Genomic DNA, 20,116 nt, shown 5'->3' with positions numbered 1-20,116 from the left:
TGCATCAAAAACCGACATCAATGTGTAATGGATATCACCACATGGGGTCAGGAACACTTCAGAAAACCAATGTCAGTAAATACAGTTCGGCGCTACATCCGTAAGTGCAACTTGAAACTCTACTATGCAAAGCAAAAGCCATTTATCAACAACACCGGCTTCTCTGGGCCCGACCTCATGTAAGATGGACTGATGAAAAGTGGAAAAGTGTTCTGTGGTCCGACGAGTCCACATTTCAAATTGTTTTTGGAAATTGTGGACGTCGTGTCCTCCGGGCCAAAGAGGAAAAGAACCATCCGGACTGTTATGGACGTAAAGTTCAAAAGCCAGCATCTGTGATGGTATGGGGTTGTGTTAGTGCCAATGGCATGGGTAACACACACATCTGTGAAGGCACCATTCATGCTGAAAGGTGCATACAGGTTTTGGAGAAACATATGCTGCCATCCAAGCAACGACTTTTTCATGGACGCCCCTGCTTATTTGAGCAAGACAATGCCAAACCACATTCTGCACGTGTTACAACAGCGTGGCTTCATAGTAAAAGAGTGCGGGTACTAGACTGGCCTACCTGCAGTCCAGACCGGTCTCCCATTGAAAATGTGTGGCGCATTATGAAGCGTAAAATACGACAACGGAGACCCCGGACTGTTGAACAGCTGAAGCTGTACATCAAGCAAGAATGGGAAAGAATTCCACCTACAAAGCTTAACAATTAGTGTCCTTAGTTCCGAAACGTTTATTGAATGTTGTTAAAAGAAAAGGTGATGTCACACAGTGGTAAACATGACCCTGTCCCACATTTTTTGGAACGTGTTGCAGCCATAAAATTCCAAGTTAATGATTATTTGCTAAAAAGAATAAAGTTGATCAATTTGAACATTAGATATCTTGTCTTTGTAGTGTATTCAATTAAATATATGTTGAACATGATTTGCAAATCATTGCATTCTGTTTTTAGTTATGTTTAACACACCGTCCCAACTTCATAATATGGCCTCATGTATCTGTTAAATACAGAAATAGACCCCGTAACTGAGACTGCGACTTTTAATACGGTGCGCCTTATGGTCGCGAAAATACAGTCAGCAGTTTGTTACGAATATTTTTTTAATTACAAAAAATATATAGCAAAAGCACATTAAGTCTTGATGAAAATGTTTAAATGATAGTTATTCACTTGCATTCCTGCGCAAAAAAAATTGTTGTAGTGGTTGAATATTATGCTTCATTCTGACTTCTTAGATTTGGGTACAAATTGTGTAATGGTTAATACACTATTATGGAGAAGATCTTTTTACTCAAAGTGATATGTTTCATGCTAAAATATTAATATTGTTGTTATACACGCAAACCCCCAAAAATGATTTGATATTTATACTTTTGTAAAAAGTAAAATATCTAAATATAAACAAATAAAAATAGTCATGGCTAAAAATGTCCCAATGCTTTTAACCATGACTATATTAAAAGATATATATATATCATGTCACTATTCTGGCATTTAGCAAAATATAAATAATTTTGGTAAACCTAATTGACCTAAAACAGAAACAGTTTAGTCTGATTTTATGTCACAGTCAGGGAAATAAAGTGTGCCTTTTTATGCAGTCAATGACTATCTGCTCTATCTGCTGTGCGCACATCGGCCTCTTGGGGCAGTGTGGTGCGGTGCATGCATTGAGCTACTCATTTACTGCAAGCTCAAAAAAAAGAGAGAAGGAGAAAGTCACATTTTAACTTGAATAAACTCGTTTTTAACAGATATTACCTGTCTGTATGTGCTACTATGACGTTTGTGTGTGAATATTTGTTACATTTAATTATTAGCTAGCCTGTCAATAGGGTTTTCCATTGACTGTTATCATAAGCTGGCGATTTCGAAAATGATGTGCGTGTTGTATTTTAATATAAAATGAGAGTAATTATTACTGTTGTACGCTTAGTTTTACAGTAAACTCCAACTGGGTTGTAAAAGATCTTAAGGCATGCTCAAATTTGGAATAATTGCCCATCCCTGTGCTACACTGCAGAGCAGACATTCTCTAAAGGCTGCAAAGTACAAGTCGCGGGTGATCGTTTTTTGTGATTGGCATTAAAAGGCATTTCCAGACGAGTGCCGATCACGTGTCTTTCGCGGAAATCAGCCAATTATGATCTGTGGCCAATTGATCGGAGCACTACTAGCTAATAATGCATCTTCAGGGCTGGTTACCCCCAATAAAAGAAAAAAAAAATGGAGAAATACTTGAATTTAAAAAAAATCCACAAATGAGTGATTCCACGGGTGCCGAGCCGCGAGATTGCGGGGGTCCACTGTATTTGGGTAGGAAAAAGTACATTCGCTTTCAAATGTATCATTCTTGTTCAAAATACTAAAATGCAGAGTTCACCGTTCATAATGGTGGATGCTTCACTTCTCGTTTCACGACAGGTGGTCTGATACATTTGTTAAGCAACTGTATATTTGTTTTTGTATTTTTAATGTTTCAACACATGGACAAAAATAAAAAAACAATAATGACAATGAGTGTTAATCAATCACCAACCCACATGCTGACGTTCACATTTGCATTTTATTTGACCATCCCTTTAGAACGATGTCACAAAAATAGAAGAAGGACAAGAAAAGATAGCACAGCTCTAGCTGATACGGGTCTGTGGGCCATGAACACAAACAAGGAGGCTTGAAGAACAACATCAGCTCAAATATCAGAGGGGCTTTCTGCTTCAACATGGATCGCACTGCCTGCTTGTCGCTTGCATGCTTTTAGTGCCAAGCTTGGGAGTTGCATAGGTTCAAACTGCAAATGACTGTACTCTTTGACAAAATGGAGGGCCACAAACGAGGTCGCTACTGTTTCGATTAACATCTTGAAGCAAAACAACCCATTTTACTCTTCCAAATACATTTGCCAAACATGGAGTATTTTTTAAATATTTTTTTAACAGAAAAATGGTTATTCAACAGCAAATCCACTTTATGGACAAACGTACTGAGACATTATGGACAATTGCATGCTTCCAACTTTGTGGTCACAGTTTGGCTCTATAAAGCAAGGTCGATAAAGAGACCGACGATATAATTTCTTCCACTTATGACTTCCTGCCAGGGGCGGGGCGGGCTTACCATATGGCAAACACACACAGGCAATTGCCTAGGGCACCGAGATTTCAAAGAGTCCCCTAATGCCTCATAAAAACGGATGGAAGTTTTCTTGGATTTAAAGGCGACATAATTTGCCAAACTAAATATTTCTAGTATTTGGGATGTAATATTGTCTTGATGGTGCCTCAGTATACGTGAAATATGAGCTAAAATTGTCCACGCATTCCTGAGTTCCAGTTTTCTTCTGCTGAGAGGCCTGAAATCAGGTCACTCGAATTTCTTGAGCTTATATATGTCACTAGCGAAGATCACCGCCTTCCCTTTCCACTCCCGAGTCAGCGCTGTCAACACAAACGTGTGCTCTCACAAGTGAGCCGTCGACACAGAGGCAACTAATCAGAGGAAAGGGGGCGGTCAAAATTGCGTCAAACAGAAGTAGCTGTCAGAGGGGCCTTTTCTGGACACTCGTATGACAAAACCAAGGTGTTTTTTTTAAATGTTAAGAGAGTCACTCTATGGAGATCTAAATAGCCAAAATACAGGACCTTTGAAGCTATTATTGTTTTAGTCGAAATTCACATGCTTAAATAGCACATCAAACAAAATGCTGACTCTATCCCACCCTCCCTTCTTATGCAATTTACGATTCAATCTCCTTCTATCCTGCGCATGTGCAGACTCGATTCAGGAAGAAGTTACCGATTAACAAAACATTATGAATTCATATTCCCCTGCTTTGTATATGGCGAATTGTCCCAATACCTTTGTCCATATAGTGCTATCAGTGGGGAACATACAGCCGTGGTCCCAATGTGGCCTGCGAGAGCATTTTGATCCGGCCCACCATGACATTCCCAAAACAAATCAAAATCTCTATTATGAGGGTGTTCCTGTTTTCACCCAATTTTGCGGGAATTCATACTGGTGAAAACTTAACTTTGGTAGCAGCTGCAGGTGTGAACTCCTAAAATTAGCTTGGTAGCTCCCCCAGGCCCCAAAATTCACCTAGCACCGTGGAATTTGGTAGCAGTGTCTATCATGAGTTGACCCCCAATGAAGTCTCAATAGCCAAGACCCACAAAGACACAGGAAGTCAGCCATTTTGGTTTGAAGTGAACATTATGCAGTCATTTTGACCATTTCCAGCTTTTTGTCCAATATAAAAAAAAAATTGTCTGAATGAAACCAAATTTGAACCATGTATAACAGACATACGTACAGGTGAGACAAAATTGCAAGGAAATTGAGTTTTCGCCACTGCATGTGGGCGGAGCATGGCAGCGACTCAAATGTGAAAGTAATAAGTCCACAATGAGTTGCCTGTTCGGGCCCAAGCACTCAGTAGTGCAAAGGCCCTCTAAGAATAGTGTTTTCTGGTATTTTTCTTCTGACAAATGAATCACCTTTTGGGGGCCCCAAAACTCCCTTTATTTACAGTGTCAAGGGCCAAGTCCTGCAGCGAATAGTGATAATCCGCGAGTAACTGACGCCCTGACTCTAAAAAGGCTTGTAATTGGATCACTATAATTGGATGCCACAAGATGGCACTTTGGCCTGAGCACAAAAACAGCAAATAGGTTCATTTTGTCAGTAAATAACAACAACAGGATAGGTTAGAGAAAAATACATACGACTAGGTAAATTAGCGAATGACGAACCGCAACCACTCAAAACTCACTCAGTAGCGGCACCTGGAAGTGAAAGAATTGGCCCTCAACACCTGTTTCACTTAGCAACAAAAACTTGAATGGACATGTCTATCATAACAGGACGCATGGAAAAAGTCTCAATCACCCATGCCTGCAATTGAACAGGAAGTCTACCGTTGTGGTTCGAAGCAGCCTTTTCGGGAAAATTCCAGGGATCATACTTTGTGGCGAACTGAGATTAGGGAACTTGATCTAGTCGGAAGCAGGTATCGTCATTCTAAATTGTGAAGCATTTCTGCCTCCCTGCACCATCTAATGTAGGCAGAGCTCGGCATCAAAGTTTGGCGATCATTTTCGAAGATTTACCACGAAAAAGGGGGTGCGAAGACCCATTCTTCACGACTTGAAACTTTAATATGTTTTTTGAATGTTCATAGTGGGCATTTGGTTCCCCGCCCCTGGTTTAAACCAATACAATGCTACTTTTGCCTGGCAGATTTGACATTTTCCTCCTCGGAGTGCATTTTGACCAACAAAGTCATGTGACTTTCAGAGTAGCTTTCCACCTGAGACAACATTGTGCTTTCGGGAGAGTAACCTCGCCAGATTTGCAGAAAACAACAACACAGGTACTGGAACTCACACACACATTCATACACGCACGCACACAACGCTCACACACACACACACACACACACACACACACACACACACTGGACATCTACACAAACACGCGCCATGCTTTTCCAAAACAACTCAAATCGGTAAAGCAAGACTAAGCTTCACAAAAGTACACGTTTTCCTCCCCGAGTGATCCGGCAGAAGAAATGAAATGGGACAAACACACACACAAAAAAAATCCCACTGGCAAGAAAACATTTTTTTTTTTTTTTTTGGAATAAAAATATAGTCCTTCATATCAGTCCATGTAAACACACGAAAACACTTTATACAAAGAAAGAGGAGCGGGGATTGAACAGGATTTCCACAGCTAACATATCATATATCATAAGAGAAACACAAAAACAACTCTTCCCAACACACACTCGGTCCACAAAGAGGAATGAAATATTCATATATTCTTTCAATATTATCTGAGGGATATACGTCATTATAGATATTTTTTAAGACTAATATTTATTTCTTACATTCATTCTCTATCACTCTATTCATATTAACATTTATGGACAGGAAACAAAGTCATATATATATATATATATATATCCACAAGTAAAGCTATATGACAGTGACTTCATTATGTACATGGGGAGGGCTTGACTACTGTATTTACACTAATGGGAGGCATGTTGGAAATGTGTTGAGTGAGTTAAAGAAAATGGGAATGGATGAAAAGAAATGTTAAACATCCAGCCTGCTCTCATGAGCATTTAGTAGGATTTGGTATGAAAAGTTGGGGCACAAAGTCCAACTAATCATCCAATAATTTTGTTGGGATTAGAAATACTTTTTCATTAGTGGGGACATACTTTATTATGTAAAAGGTTAAATTAGCCAGTGGTGGCTTGGTTTAAGTGCCGTTCATTTGCAGTCTGGATGCACAGAGCATCACCACACACCACATTGGGGGGTAAAATAGTCTCTAGAGAGGGCGGAAAAGTCACTAAATCTGGCAACGAAGTCGCTAAATTGGCAACACTGTGCAGCCACTCGCTCAGTTGCACGCTCTTGCTCTTCCCTTCGCCATCACGGTAATAAAAGCTGTACTCATCATTTGCATGAGACAGAACCCCCCCCCCCCACTTCCAAAACTGAGTGACTTCAACCAGTCTATCAAGCGAATGTTAAACATGCTGAAAGTATTTAACATTTGTGCATTTGGACTGAAGAACGTCAGAGACCCCTGGTAACGGCCTAAAATATTGGAAAAACGGACATTTCTTCTTTAATCCAATTAATGAAAACCAGATGATTGTAGACTAGTACTATGTATAATGCCTGCCACCATGAGGAAGTAATGTAGTGGCAATACCGAGTGGGGACAAGGGTAAATTACTTCATCCCTTAAAAAAAATTTCAAATTTGTCAACATTGCATTTTTATCCCACGTAGACTGTACTGTGGTAGACTGGGTGAATACTATATTAGAAAATATGATACCTCTGGACTACAAAAAAAAAATAAATAGGAATTATACTGACATTTAGAGTATTTGTGAAAAAGTATAGCATTTTTGGTCCTGTGTTTTTAGAGTGTCTTGTTCATGTTGCTGGAAAACATTTCCAGTCATAAATGTAGTGTAGAGTGCAATACTGTGTTTTACCTTTTTGTATGATTTCCGACTAAATTCTCAGAAGAACGTGTGAATTTCAAAATAAAATCTCTTGAATATTAATAGTTTATGCGCTGCTGTTTTGAATATTACTCACATAAGCATAAACAGAAACATGAGTCTTTCAATTGATCTGGCACACCGCTAACTGCTATTAGATGAGCTGCTTTGTCAGTGAGAGTTGCAAAGCAACCCATTGCTTGCCTCAAAATAGAAGGTAATATTAGAATATAGTGGTGTGAAAGGACTTTGTTTTGGAGCCTTTTTTGCACAATTTCCACTGTGTTTCACATATATTTCAATGGCACAAGGAAATGTTTTTATTCAGTGTAATTTTGCAAATGCAGGCTATGTGGCTATGGCTAATTTATAAGCAGCTTTAAGGATGAACTCTTCAACAGCACACACTGTACAAATGTTATTCAACTTCCCTTTTATAGAACAAAAACGCTACTTCTTGAGATCATTACAGTGGCCCTGAAGTGCAAAACAACAGCAAATAACTAAACACGACAATTTTTTAAAAAAAAATCAGCAAATAGCTAATCACAACAAATAAAAACAGCAGCAAATATTAATAAAAGAACATTTTCATTTTTTTTCATTTGTTGTTTTGTTTTTCTTTTGCTGCCGTGTTTAGTTATTTGCTGTTGTTTAGTTATTTGTCGTTATGTTTATTTGTTGTTGCATTTTCGATTTGCTGTTGTGATTCGTTATTTGCTGTAGTGTTTTTTTAACTTGCTGTTGTGTGTCGTTATTTCCTATTGTGTTTGCCACTTCAGGAGCACTGTTGATCATTTCACTTTTACAAAGGAATATTAGGGCCACAAAGATTGTAAATTTTTGAAAATAGGTTTAAATATTACAAGACTAAAGTGTTAAGAACAAGAAATGTGTATTTTAAGAAAATAAACGTAATAAAATAAAAATAAGTCATTATGTATATGGAATAAAGTTGTCATATTACAACAATAGTCGTAGTAAAAAAGTAATGTTACTATATTAATGTCATAGTTTTACAAGTCATAATTTGTACCTAAAATAAAGATGTAATATTACAAGAAAAAATAAAAATTTATAAATAGAATCGAGTTGTAATTTACCTAGAAAAAATACTCATATTACAAGAAAAATGTCTCATTTTAAAATGCAAGTTGTAACACGCGAAAATAAATTTTTTGCATTACTGGAAAAAGTAAAATTTTAACGGAATGAAGTCGTAGTGCTCAAACAAATGTCAGAATTTTTAAGTAAAATCAAGTTGTAATATTTTGAGAATGAAGTCCGAATTTGTAAATGGAATAATGTTGTAATCTCAATTTATACTAGAATAAAGTTGTGACTCAAGTAGAATAAAGTTATTACTCATAACTAAAAAAATTCACAATTCATAATTAGAGTAAAGTTAAGAGTAAAATAACAAATAAACATTTGTATAATAAACAACAAATAAACATTTGTTATTTTACTGGAAAAAGTATAGTAGAATGAAGTCATATTACAACTTTTTTTCCTCAAAATTTTACGATTTATCCAGCGTGGCCCTAATATTTAATCGGACTCGCGAAACCCTGAAATCTTGTAGTTTTATTCTTTTTAGTAAAAACAGGTGTGGTTTTCACTTTGGTGAGGATGAAGGAGGGATGAGTTGGTGCCAGTCTTGAGAGACAACTGCTATTACCAAGTTGCAGATGTGAGGATTGAAAGTGATGTTGAAGGGGGGATTTTTTTTTTTTTAGTCTGGACGCTTGATGGACAAGCTAAGGTGCAAGACAAGGCTTGTTTGTGAAGGCTTGAGCTCAAATGTTGCCTTCTGATAATAGAACCCTTTTATTGCTTCTCCTTTGTGGAAATAAGGTGGTTTAATATCGTTCACTCATCAATAATGGGAAAGCAAAACTACATTTCTCTCTCTTATACTGGATATGTCTCCCTTTTTGAAAAATATGAATTTTAAGCTCTTAAAATGTGCAAATAAAACAGGGCAGGAGGAGAATCTGACCAAGGCAAACAACGACAAATTCACTTGTGCACAATGAACTACGATCACTTAGCACTATGCCTATTGTACATGACAACAATGATCTATTGTTTTCGCTATCAGACATCATGTCATATTCAAAGGTTAAGCTTGAGAAAGGATGGAGAGGAAAAAGATGAGAGAATGGTGAGGTGGTGAAGCCAATAATGTTGCTGGGATGGGAAAGGAGCGGATGGCGAGGGATGGACGCACACACTAGAAAGAAGATGGCGGCCGTAAATGAGCTATGGCATGACTCTAATCCAGTGTTACGGCTTCTACGGAGCGGGCGGTGGGGGTTACGGCCTACAAGTCGATGAGCTGGTCCACCAGCAGGAGGGAGCGGGCCAAGCTGGGCAGGCTGGATTCAGAGCCACCACTGTTACTGCGCGAGTGGCCTCCTGAAACTGGCCGGAAGAGACACGGGGAAGGGCGGGTTGGAAGAGGGCGGGGGGGGGGGGGGGTCAACAGGCGGTCGAGCAAACAAGTTGGGAAGGGAAAGGCACAGGGTGGAGGACGGAGGAGAGAGAAAGACAAAGCAGAATTGAGCTTTTTTAGAGCTCCGAAACATTCTTAGGTGAAGATGTGAGAAAAGCGCAAGCAGCTGATTCTGTAATCTTTACAAACTGGAGTATTTAGTACGACGACACTTTGTAATAACGTACCTTGGGAGTTCTTGCGTCCGGTCACGGGGATTGGGTCAAACTCGTCCTCCGTGGCCACCTCAGCGCTGGTTTGCTGGGGCTCGAAGTCTGAGATGAGGAGGGATGAGTCTGCAGAAAACGTGGTCTACAAGTTAGTGATTCAAAGGGCTCTTTTACATGCAAAAATCAACAGAACAGAAGATCAGGTATTTATACCACTTTGCCTTGAAAGCAAAACCCAGAGAAGGTATAATACTGCCACAATGCGCCCACAATAAAATGTCTTCTGTGACATAAAATTAGGGCTGCAGCTATCAATTATCTAAAATTGAGTATTGCACTCTCATTGATTCAGTAATTGGAAAAAAAAAACGATTCGGCATTATTAAAGTACAATAAGATGTGCACGTGAAGTGCAGTATTATTTATGTCCACCAGGGGTCACCACTCATGTTCTACTGTAGTATCTGTCATTTGAGTGTAAATGGCTTTAAAAGGGGGGGCCTGGCCTAGTTTTTTTATTTTTATTTTTTAAATGAGGTATTAAAACAAAAACAGGACTGTAAACCTTAATGTGTATACAAAAACATGCAACACAGTATGACAGGAATGATGGTGACATAACATTGATAACTTAGCATTCCCAGCTGCTCTGACTATATTAAGGAGACATACAGTGCTGTGAAAAAGTATTGGCCCCCTTCTCAAATTCTTATATTTTTGCATAGTTTCCCCACTTTTTTTTAGATAAACAAACAAATGTAAATATCAGACAAGTATTACCCAAGGAAACCTAAAATAGGGGTTTTAAATGGTGATTTTCGAAGTTACCTGGCCCTGTGTGAAAAAGTAATGACCCCCTAAACCTGTGGTTGGGCCATCCTCTGCAGCAAACTCTGAAATTCAGAGTTTTCTATCATTGGCAATGAGCCTTTCACATCTCTGCGGAGATATTTTGGCCCACTCTTCCTTCCAGAATTGTATGAATTCAGCAAAAACGTAGTGTTTTCGAGCATGAAAGGACTTTTCAAGGTCATGCCACTGCATTTCCATCGGATTCAAGTCTAGAGTTTGACGATGCCACTCCAAAACCTTCATTTTGTTTTTTTAAGAAGTTGACTTGCTGGTGTGTTTTGGATTGTTATCCTGCTGCAGAAATCAAGTGCGCTGCAGCTTGAGATCACAAACCGATGGCTGGACATTCTCCTTCAGGAGTTTCTGTTACAGAGCAGAATTCATGGTTCCATCAATCACAGCAAGTTGTCCAGGTCCTGAAGGTGCTAAGCAGCTCAAGACCATCACAATACCACCACCATGTTTGCCTGTTGGTATGATGTTCTTTTTTAGAAATGCTTAGAATTTTTTAGAAACACCTTCCAAAAATAGCTTTGGCATGCCGACGCTAAGCGACTTACCACCACCTGGAGCATTAAACTGCTGGGGTTCACTGTATTCTGTTGTCTGAATGGTAATTTTCGTACCAATGAAGTCAAATTGGAAGTGAAATTTCCCCTGTGATTGGCGGGTGACCAGTCCAGAGTATATCACGCCTATCGTCCGAAATCAGCTATGATAGGCTCCAGTTACCCATGACCCTAATGTGACAAGCGGTAAATAGAATGGATGTATGGATAATTTCCCGTGGCACATTAAGAGTGGTTGAGAATCACTGTAAACACTGAGAAAAGATAACAGAAAAAGTAGGCGTTTGTCTTCGGTGAATGAAGCACACCTACAAAATACATTTATTCAATATTTGTTCATTCATTGATGAAGGGTAGCTATTACTGCTTCCAACAGCAATTAGCACCTCTTCTTCCGCGGTGTACACCATGATTCAAATTAGCAGCGACTGCCCGAATGAGCACACAAAGGCAGCTTGATGAGTCGTTGCCATGCCACAGCGCCTCCAGCACATTGATTTAGTATCACGCAGCAGGTGGCCAGACAGACACTTCTGCTCTGATTCACAGTCGCCTCAGACAGGGAAAGTCAAACGCTTTCGTTCAGCGGGATGACAAGTAAAGGGCAGCTGCGTTTGTGCCACTCCAATGATTTCGCTTCTTCTCCAAATTCATGTGACTCATGCCACAGCTCAAAGCTCATAATGCTGACAATCTGAATGCAGTTCCCTTTTTCCATGTGCATTCCAAGTGACATATGACTGTGCTTACATTCACACAACAAATCAGTAACTCCACAGGCATTTACACTGGGTAGTAAACAAATAAGGCTAATAATACATGTATAACACGTGACTATAGTAAATATGCTAAAGAATACAAATATTAAGTGTTACATGGCGCTCAGTTGACCTGGGCTGACTCTTCCTCCCATTGATTTAAACGGACATAACCTCAACATTACTCCACTGGCCTCCATCAACAAGTGTTTTGCTTATCTAATGATGGACTGATCTCAAATGTAGCAGATCTAGACCACTTTGAATGGTGTCTACTTGTTTTTGATTACCGCCTGAAACGCAGTCTTGATTGGCTAAGTAAGGTCTTCTGGATTGTCTTAACTAGCATGTAATTGGTCTGAATGTTTAGTCATCCACTAAAGCACTTCCATAAAGCCTATAATGGCTGTGCCGCTTGAAATAGAAACACCTCACAGGTTTTGAATCATAGACCTTCTGTTTTGGCTGTAGGTGTGGGTCCATACGGGACTACTTCTGGGTCCGGGCACGGCAGTTAGTGACCTCTCCTCAATGAGCTGAAGACTCAAGATTTGTGTTGACATCTCTTATGACATCTAACATGATGACAATTTGAAATCTTAAGTTATTTTCTTTCTGAGAAAATACTTGTTGAACTCCAAATTATACCAGTTGGAGATTCCAATGTCTGATGATAAGTCATCCACATATCCTGTGATCAAAGCTGGAAACTCTTGAGTACCCGCTAGGGGAATTTCACACGCCTACCTGATGTTTTGGCCTGTGCAGAGTCTCCAGACAGAAGACCAAACTCATCCAGAGCAGACGCAGCAGAGGCGGAGGAGGAGGCGGTGCTGCTCGCAGCTGCTGGAGGTGCGGACGGACCCGCGATCAGAGAACAGCCCAGCAGAGAGGCCTCAGCAGTGATGTGATCTAAGTGAAGGCAGAATGATACACATTAGTTTGGTGTTTTACCCAAATAGTGTCTTATATCCAGTTCTTTCTGACTGTATGGATAAAACAAAGGGTATCGTGAGTTGCCTTTTGCAGAGTCCTCCACAGAACCGCCAAAAGGATCAGACAAAGATAGCAGGTCAGGAAGCATGAGTGAAGATACGTCTGGAGATTTTAGTCCTTCAATAAGCTTCTCTGAAGGACGAGAAAAAAATTGAAGAATAAACATTTAACATACTGGACATGCAGCTACAAACTTTCGAAAACTTAAATAATTATACCATCTATGCATTTTCTAACACGCTTATAATCTTTAGGGTCGCAGGAAAGTGGACCCTATCCCAGCTGACAGAAAGACGAGAGATACACCCTGGACTGGTCACCAGTCAACCATAGGGTACATAATAGTCAAAACAACTATTCCCACTCACATTCACACCTACAGAATGGACAATTTCCAGTCTTCAATGAACCTAACATGCATGTTCTTGGATTTGTGGCAGTAAACCGGAGTACCCAGTGAGACAACTACCGGAGACAAATTCCTTGTGTGTTTTTTGGACATACTTTACTTGGCAAATAAAGATGATTCTGATTCTGAGAATATGGGGAAAATGAAAACTCCACTTTTCAATGGAGATTCGAACCCTGATTTCCTGACTGTGAGGCACATAAAACAAGACATTTTGTCCTTGGGGGGGTGGGGGGGGGGGGGGATCTGACAATGTAACTCGTATCAATTGATTTGATAAGTTTCTTAAAATAAGATCTTGTATCTTAAAACTTTGTCTTTGTCTTTCTGGTAAAATTTAGAAAAAAGTCAAAACTGTCTTAAATAAGTACAGTAATTTTTTCACTAAAAATGAGATAAATTCAATGAGTTTCTGCAGAGCGATTTCCCATCATTGTAGATTACACTGCATCACAGGAGGCATTTCTAAAATACTGCTCCTCTACTAAATCTGAATAATGTTAAAATATCTTTTATTCAGAATCAGAATTTTGGAGTATATTTTTACCACAACAAAAGTGCGTTAGTATATAAAGCACAGTTACCTGGTGCGTTGGACAGTTCAAGCGTATGGAATGGATCCGGGATGACCAACAGTGACGCTCCTAAATCAGCGTCGCCGATGGATGATGGTCTTTCAGCTAAGACATAGTAATAATGTTAGCCCATTAAGATTTTAAATTTTACAAAAAAAAAAAAAAAAAAAACTATTCTTAAAAAGGAGCTAAATGCATTGTTATGTAATTGTGAAACTGGCACCTTGTGAGTCTTGTTCTGCATTCTCCCTGTGTGAGGCCTGCAAGCCTGGTATCAACTCTCCACAAGGCATTTCACACTCTGAGGGCGGGTCTGCAAACCACAGCCATCGAGAATTTAATGACTCGAGAATGCCACGTACAAGTCAGCACATACGTTTTACCGGTAGGCTTTGCATCCTTGGATTTGACTTCCTCTGAGGTAAAACTGGAGAAGCTGTCATTATCGTCGAACGGGTTCCACGTTGGCGGTAAAGTCGAGTCACCGCTGGAGGCGGGGACTATGTTTTGGTCCTGAACTAGATCGCCATAAGGTTGGATGGATCCAATCTGAGTGCTAGAGACGGAACAAATAATTAGACAAAACAGGGGACCAAGTGAATTTGATCTCATTCAACTTTCCGGATTTGAAGTGACAGTACTTACTGGACGATGTCTTCCTCTGCTGCCTGTGAGGAGTTTCCGCTGCCGTCATTGGTGGCGCTGACTGTGACGTCATTTGGGACACGTTTGTGGCTTTGCGCCTCCACTGTCTTTGGTGAAGCAGGAGGGGTCTGATTTGGGAGACACGCACACTTATTAAGCACTCAGTCACATATAGGGAGTACTCTGTTTACGAAAGAGTTCTGTTCCGATGGTAGCGACGCAAGGTGAATTTTTGGCTGTCATCTGTCACTAGTTAATGCAGTTGTAAAGTAATATTTAAAGTATATATTTGTATGAAAAGCTTTTAGGCTATAAATATGAAACAATCTAATGAAAAGCAGTAAGTACGGCGGTAATTGAGCAGGTCTTGTGCAGCATGTTGTCTCTATTGGGTTATATGGTTATATTCAGATTGCAGAACAATATTGCTACATCACAATCCCAACAACAGTGCGAGCAATCTATTTAAAGTGAACACGCAATTAAGCACCCGCTATATGGGATAATACTAAATCAGCCCATTGTGATATCATGAAAAAACATTATCGTTGAATATACTGCTTACTGTCTCAGCTGCTTTTTGCCCGACTTCCGTGGCAGCCGACTGAGCATGAATGACTGACGGCTGACTAGTCTGTTGCTGCTGCTCATCCGCTGATTGACCGGCAGCTGATTTGTTGGGCAACGGAGTCTGAGTCTGGACGGGCGGCTTGCGTCGAGCAGGACGCTGAGGTGCAGCCGGGCTGGACGGACACCGCAGCGCCTGCTGTGAGGTGGCGCTGGCCGTGGACGGAGGCGGGGCTGTTTCCTGTGCGGCAGTCAGCTGTTCATGGGTCTGCGGGTGGACATCTGCCTTGGGCACAGTTGCCACTACGGCAGCGGCGGCTGTAGCTTCTGATGCTGAAGCAGGCTGCGCAGCACAAAGGCAAATGACAGCGCTTACATGAGTTGTCACCTAAACACCTAACCTATGGCTCCCCATCTGCATGTACCTGCTTCTGTGCCACTGCAGACATACTGGAGTTGTTTTGTGACTGGATGAGAGGCAAAGCACATGTCTGCGCCTTCTGTGACTGGAGGGCCGCAGCTGGCTGCGAGAGATCCAAGCTGACTCCTGTAGGATGTTGCAGACAACAAGGACATTTGCATGTTGGCAATTTGAACATTCCCAACCCCCACGCCCTTCCTCCTCTTCAAATCAAAATTAGCAAAGGCCCGATTGTCGGATGTCTCTAAAAGATTATCCTGAGCAATTATCTCGTGGGGTGGCGTGTGTTAAGAGTTATTTTCCTCCTCGATCTGCTAAGAAAACAGTGCGTGTCAACAATCATGAATATTAAAACTTGTTCAACATCGAAGATCGCAAATCCTCACACGATGGCCAAATAGGAAACGACCTGAAGCTCGCACTCTTACCAGACACAAATAGAGGCACAACTGGTTGTAATGAATGACTGTATAACATTTCTCACATCAATCACCACAGTAAAAATGACAAGGAGAAGAGTTTGCAACAGTAGTGAAGTTATCAGATAAGCTACCAGTTAACCGAGCTGCTTCTTCGCTGTATTTTTCATTAGTCTGGGTGCCTTGTGGCACCATGCAGACTTTCACAAGTCAGTCACGGGACTACAGAAGACATCTGATTTGGAGGAGGAGACTCGGAATTGTCGGGGAAAATATTGTTGTGTGTGCGGTGTGCTGTGTTGGTCATCTTGAGTACACACTAGAGCCCGCTTGATCCATTGGTCAGCCGATTTTATAAGGTGATTTTAGCCCTTTTCAAAATTAGCGTAAACGGCTGGAGTTTTGCAGGGTCTTAATGTCATATAAAACAGTCAATGCTGGTAAGTGTCAGAGTCACGCAGAATGATGTCCTTCAGCCGTTTGTCCACTACTTGGAGCTCTGACTCCCTTCAATCCAATACCCATCTTTCCTGAGAGATGACGTGGTTGTCTCAGTTATCCCGTGACCGTCAACGCATGAACACCGCCAATATTTACAACAATGGTTGAGCATGAGAATTCCCTTTACAGCGAAATGTTCCACCGTCAACAACAAGTGGAGCTGAAGACCAGTACAACCCACGTTCTTCAATCCACCACATGCAACAAACAGAAGGGCAACCAGGAGAAGGTTTTGGGTAGGTTTCAGCACTTTCGTGTGCACACACACGTTTCTTGAAACAATTCTGTGTTTACGGGAAATAAAAAAATAAAACGAGTAGGAAAGAGAATGGCTCCATTACTGTGTGGACGGGGGCCTCAGAACCCACCGCTGTCTTCTCAATTAACATACAGCAGTGAGCTACAGCCAGGCAGCATTACAGGAATGGGCTGCGGGGAGCTTTCCATCAGCTAAGTTTATAACAACATTGTGAAATTAACAATGACTCAGCATATCTCCTGTTTCAGTTTAACTTTCGCTCTGTACATCATATTTAAAATGTAGCTCTGTCAAAGATGACATGTTTTGACAACTGAGAAAGGAGTCTCTGGTTTTTATTTTGGTTCAAATGAGTCATGACTTCATGGCAAAGAAAGTGGAGTAGAGGAAATGTGACTTAAGGTTAAAGGGCTTCAGAGGGCTGCATATATAATGTTTTGCCAGTAACTTCACTCATTAGGTTGTTTATATACAGCATATATCTATGGCTTCTAAAGGAATTCATCAGTTGATGCTTTTTTTTTGCATGTTTTTATACTTGAAAATTTCTCTCTCTCGTACAGTTAAACAAATACTAAACGACAAAGTATTATAAAACAGTAAAATGTTCTGCCTGTAATTCATAAACGTTAAGGGACCAGTATGTTTTTTTATTCATTATATATTTTCTAAAGCTGGTGATGATTTTGCGAGCATGGGATTGAGTCCCAGTGTGAACCCCGGCAAAGTGTTTACTTTTAGCTTAAAAAAAAATTAAATGCCATTCATGATTCGACTGGAACTGGGTCTCATGGAGGGAAAATAATCTGAATTGTGTCACTTTGTACAATGTAGGGTCAAGATGCTAAACCCTTGAAATGTGATATAAAGTTAAATTGACTAGTCGCCCAACACAACCTGAGTATCTTAAAAGGGCACCACTCAAGAGAATCTAATTTCTAACACCACTGCCTTTTATTCCAGACATTCTGACATGTGTTCTTGATCCCTTTGTAATTGTGTAACGTTCATCGAGCACACAACGGATTAAGAGTGATCGCAGTCTCTACGCACTTCTTTATTCCAATGCTCTGCGACGGATAGGAGTAAAAATCTCTGCCCTCTCAAATCTCGTTCTGTCCAACTGCAATTGTCAATGTATATGCATCATAATACAAGTTATCAAAGATGCAGTTTACAAAACACCCTTTTGCAAATAAAAACTGTTCTCGCATAAAAGGTATACAGATCGTCATTCTGCATGACCAAACATCTGAGCAGGACTGGTTTATAAATAAGTAGGTAAATAGGTAGTTAGGTAGATCAATAGAGCGATAGAGTTAAAATGAGTTCCGCCACATACCAACAGGCTGAGCTGTTCCACCAGGGAGATTAGCCCGCTTGCGAGGGGTGAGTGCAGCGGGCTGGATGGGAAGGATCCCGGCAGCGGCCTGAGTATGAGCCGCTTTGGGCCTCTGACGAGGAGTGATGGAAGTTTCAGTGGTGGGGATCGGGTCTGTCAGTCTGATGACAAAGATTTGTGTGAGCCTACTTGAATATCCGGTCAGCAATTTTATCATTAGCAACGTGACAAGATTCCCAAAAACTGACAGACAGTCTGTCAAAGTTCAGAGTTTGTGGTCATGGTCACTTTAAACTTGAGTACCACACAACAAGAATTTTGAAAATCGGATGATGGTTTAGTAAATTTAGGTTTTTTGTAATCGGGGAAAAAAAGTCCTTTTGGGGGAACATTTTTGTGTTATATTGCCTATGGAAAATCTGGTAAAAAGAAAAACAACCTTCAAATTGGAGTAAAACAGTATTCGGGGGGCTTCATTATTTATCAACATACTGTATCGCCTCACCCTTTTCGTTTTGTCTGCTACTCAGGGAACCCGTTCTCTGATTGGCTGACAGGTTTCAGTTAAAAATACCCACCAATAAGATTGTACAGGCCAAAATTCTGAGGAGTTTTCCAAGTCAACTTGTCAACATTACCTTGACGTTTCAAACGTAAAAACCCCACTTCAACAGCACAAATGGAACATTATTCATGAGAAGACCAGGAGAGCAGTGTAGGCAGCAGAATACGTCATATACTTTTGTAATAATTTTTTTTTTCATGAATTTATTTTGTATGTATGATTTTAGAGGTGTTTGTAGTGCTCATTCCATGTTTTTGAGAAAATTCCACAGAGATGGCAGCCACTTGTCATGTTGCTATTACAATAATGAACTTGTAGCTATTACAAATATTAGCACATCTTAAATTCTAATCCAAGGAGATGAGGTTTACCTGGGTTTGGCCTGACTCTTCTTCGCTGCAGCAGCTTCGCTCGCTTTGATTGGCTCAGGAAGTTTGGAAGGAATTGAAGAATTCTTGAGGCAAGGGGGAAAGGAAATCTTTATTTACATTGTCAACAGCCACGAAGCAGGACATTCCTCTGTTTAAAAAACGGAAGCCAGCCGACTGTTTACTCAAGGTGCACAATGTTATCATGTTGATCGATTGGTGCAATTTCATAATGGTGAAATATCTGCTTTGATGGGTTACACTCAGGAAAGAGCATGTGAATAAAGAAATCATTGATGACAGAATGAAAGGGAAAATCCTAACAGACCTTCACATTCTGAACAGGACATGTCCGCTGTGCCAGTTTGAAGGCAAAGTAGGATACCTGGTAGATATCTGGCCTTTTGTCAGGGTCAGGCTCCAGCATGTAGCCTGCAAAAACATAGCACAGAGCTTAGAGGTTCAGATTTAGAAAAGAAAAAGAAAGAACAAAGCTACTGAGTCACAATTTCATGCCTTTGTAAGAGCACAATTTGCAAAACAACAGTTTAATACAAGTGTTAAGAGGGACTAACGAATGAGGCAGTGGAGATCGTAAGAGTAGCGGGAGTTGTCCGGAATGGTGAAACTGCCATCACAAATGGCCACCTGGCTTTCACCAAATGGCAGAGTGAAGAAGCACAACTTGTAGAGTAAACAGCCCAGCGCCTGGAGAAGGAACACCACATGCATGCCCCGTCACACCAAAAACACCAAACCCAGAGGAGGAGCAATCGAAACACCATCGCAAAAACAGCCCATCACACAATAAACAACAGACTAGACTTTGTTAGCTTGTTAACTATAACCAGTTTGTTTTCCATCACACTAATTTCAACTCAATGCATGATTTGTATTCGTAGCAAATCAATTTGTTAGATTTTTTTTATTTTCTGTACCGTTTATCCTCACTAGGGTCGAGGACGTTTGCTGGAGCTAGCGCAGCTGACTGGGCGAGAGGCGGGGTACATTCTGGACTGGTCGCCAGTCAATCGTAGGGCACATGTAAACAAACCATTAACACTCACATTCACACCTACGGGCAATTTTGAGTCTTCAATTAACCTACCACACATGTTTTTGGGATGTGGGAGGAAACCGGAGTACCTGGAGAAA

General features: G+C 40.5%; 1 protein-coding gene across 3 annotated transcripts in view; it reads right to left on the bottom strand.

Annotated features, from left to right (window-relative positions):
- aak1b (AP2 associated kinase 1b) overlaps positions 1–20,116 on the bottom strand; it is a 35,536-nt gene that overhangs the window by 5,229 nt on the left and 10,191 nt on the right. Inside the window, exons 7-20 of one of the 3 annotated variants that reach the window (XM_061698223.1) lie at positions 19,537–19,669; positions 19,290–19,393; positions 18,965–19,047; positions 18,029–18,189; positions 15,512–15,633; positions 15,085–15,429; positions 14,520–14,647; positions 14,258–14,430; positions 14,098–14,187; positions 13,884–13,979; positions 12,915–13,022; positions 12,642–12,806; positions 9,734–9,841; positions 5,624–9,475 (exon numbers count right to left, since the gene is read on the bottom strand). In XM_061698223.1, coding sequence (XP_061554207.1) covers positions 9,375–9,475; positions 9,734–9,841; positions 12,642–12,806; positions 12,915–13,022; positions 13,884–13,979; positions 14,098–14,187; positions 14,258–14,430; positions 14,520–14,647; positions 15,085–15,429; positions 15,512–15,633; positions 18,029–18,189; positions 18,965–19,047; positions 19,290–19,393; positions 19,537–19,669 — 1,917 coding nt within the window. In that variant the 3' untranslated portion in view covers positions 5,624–9,374. Of the gene's footprint in view, positions 1–5,623; positions 9,476–9,733; positions 9,842–12,641; positions 12,807–12,914; positions 13,023–13,883; positions 13,980–14,097; positions 14,188–14,257; positions 14,431–14,519; positions 14,648–15,084; positions 15,430–15,511; positions 15,634–18,028; positions 18,190–18,964; positions 19,048–19,289; positions 19,394–19,536; positions 19,670–20,116 lie in introns of those variants that run through there. The other 2 variants (XM_061698224.1, XM_061698222.1) reach the window with 2 other exon arrangements.

Source organism: Phycodurus eques, chromosome 15 (assembly GCF_024500275.1).
Source record: "Phycodurus eques isolate BA_2022a chromosome 15, UOR_Pequ_1.1, whole genome shotgun sequence".
NCBI lineage: Eukaryota > Metazoa > Chordata > Actinopteri > Syngnathiformes > Syngnathidae > Phycodurus > Phycodurus eques.
The sequence above is the reverse complement of the archived record's forward strand: the minus strand, read 5'-3'. Positions and strand labels throughout refer to the sequence as shown.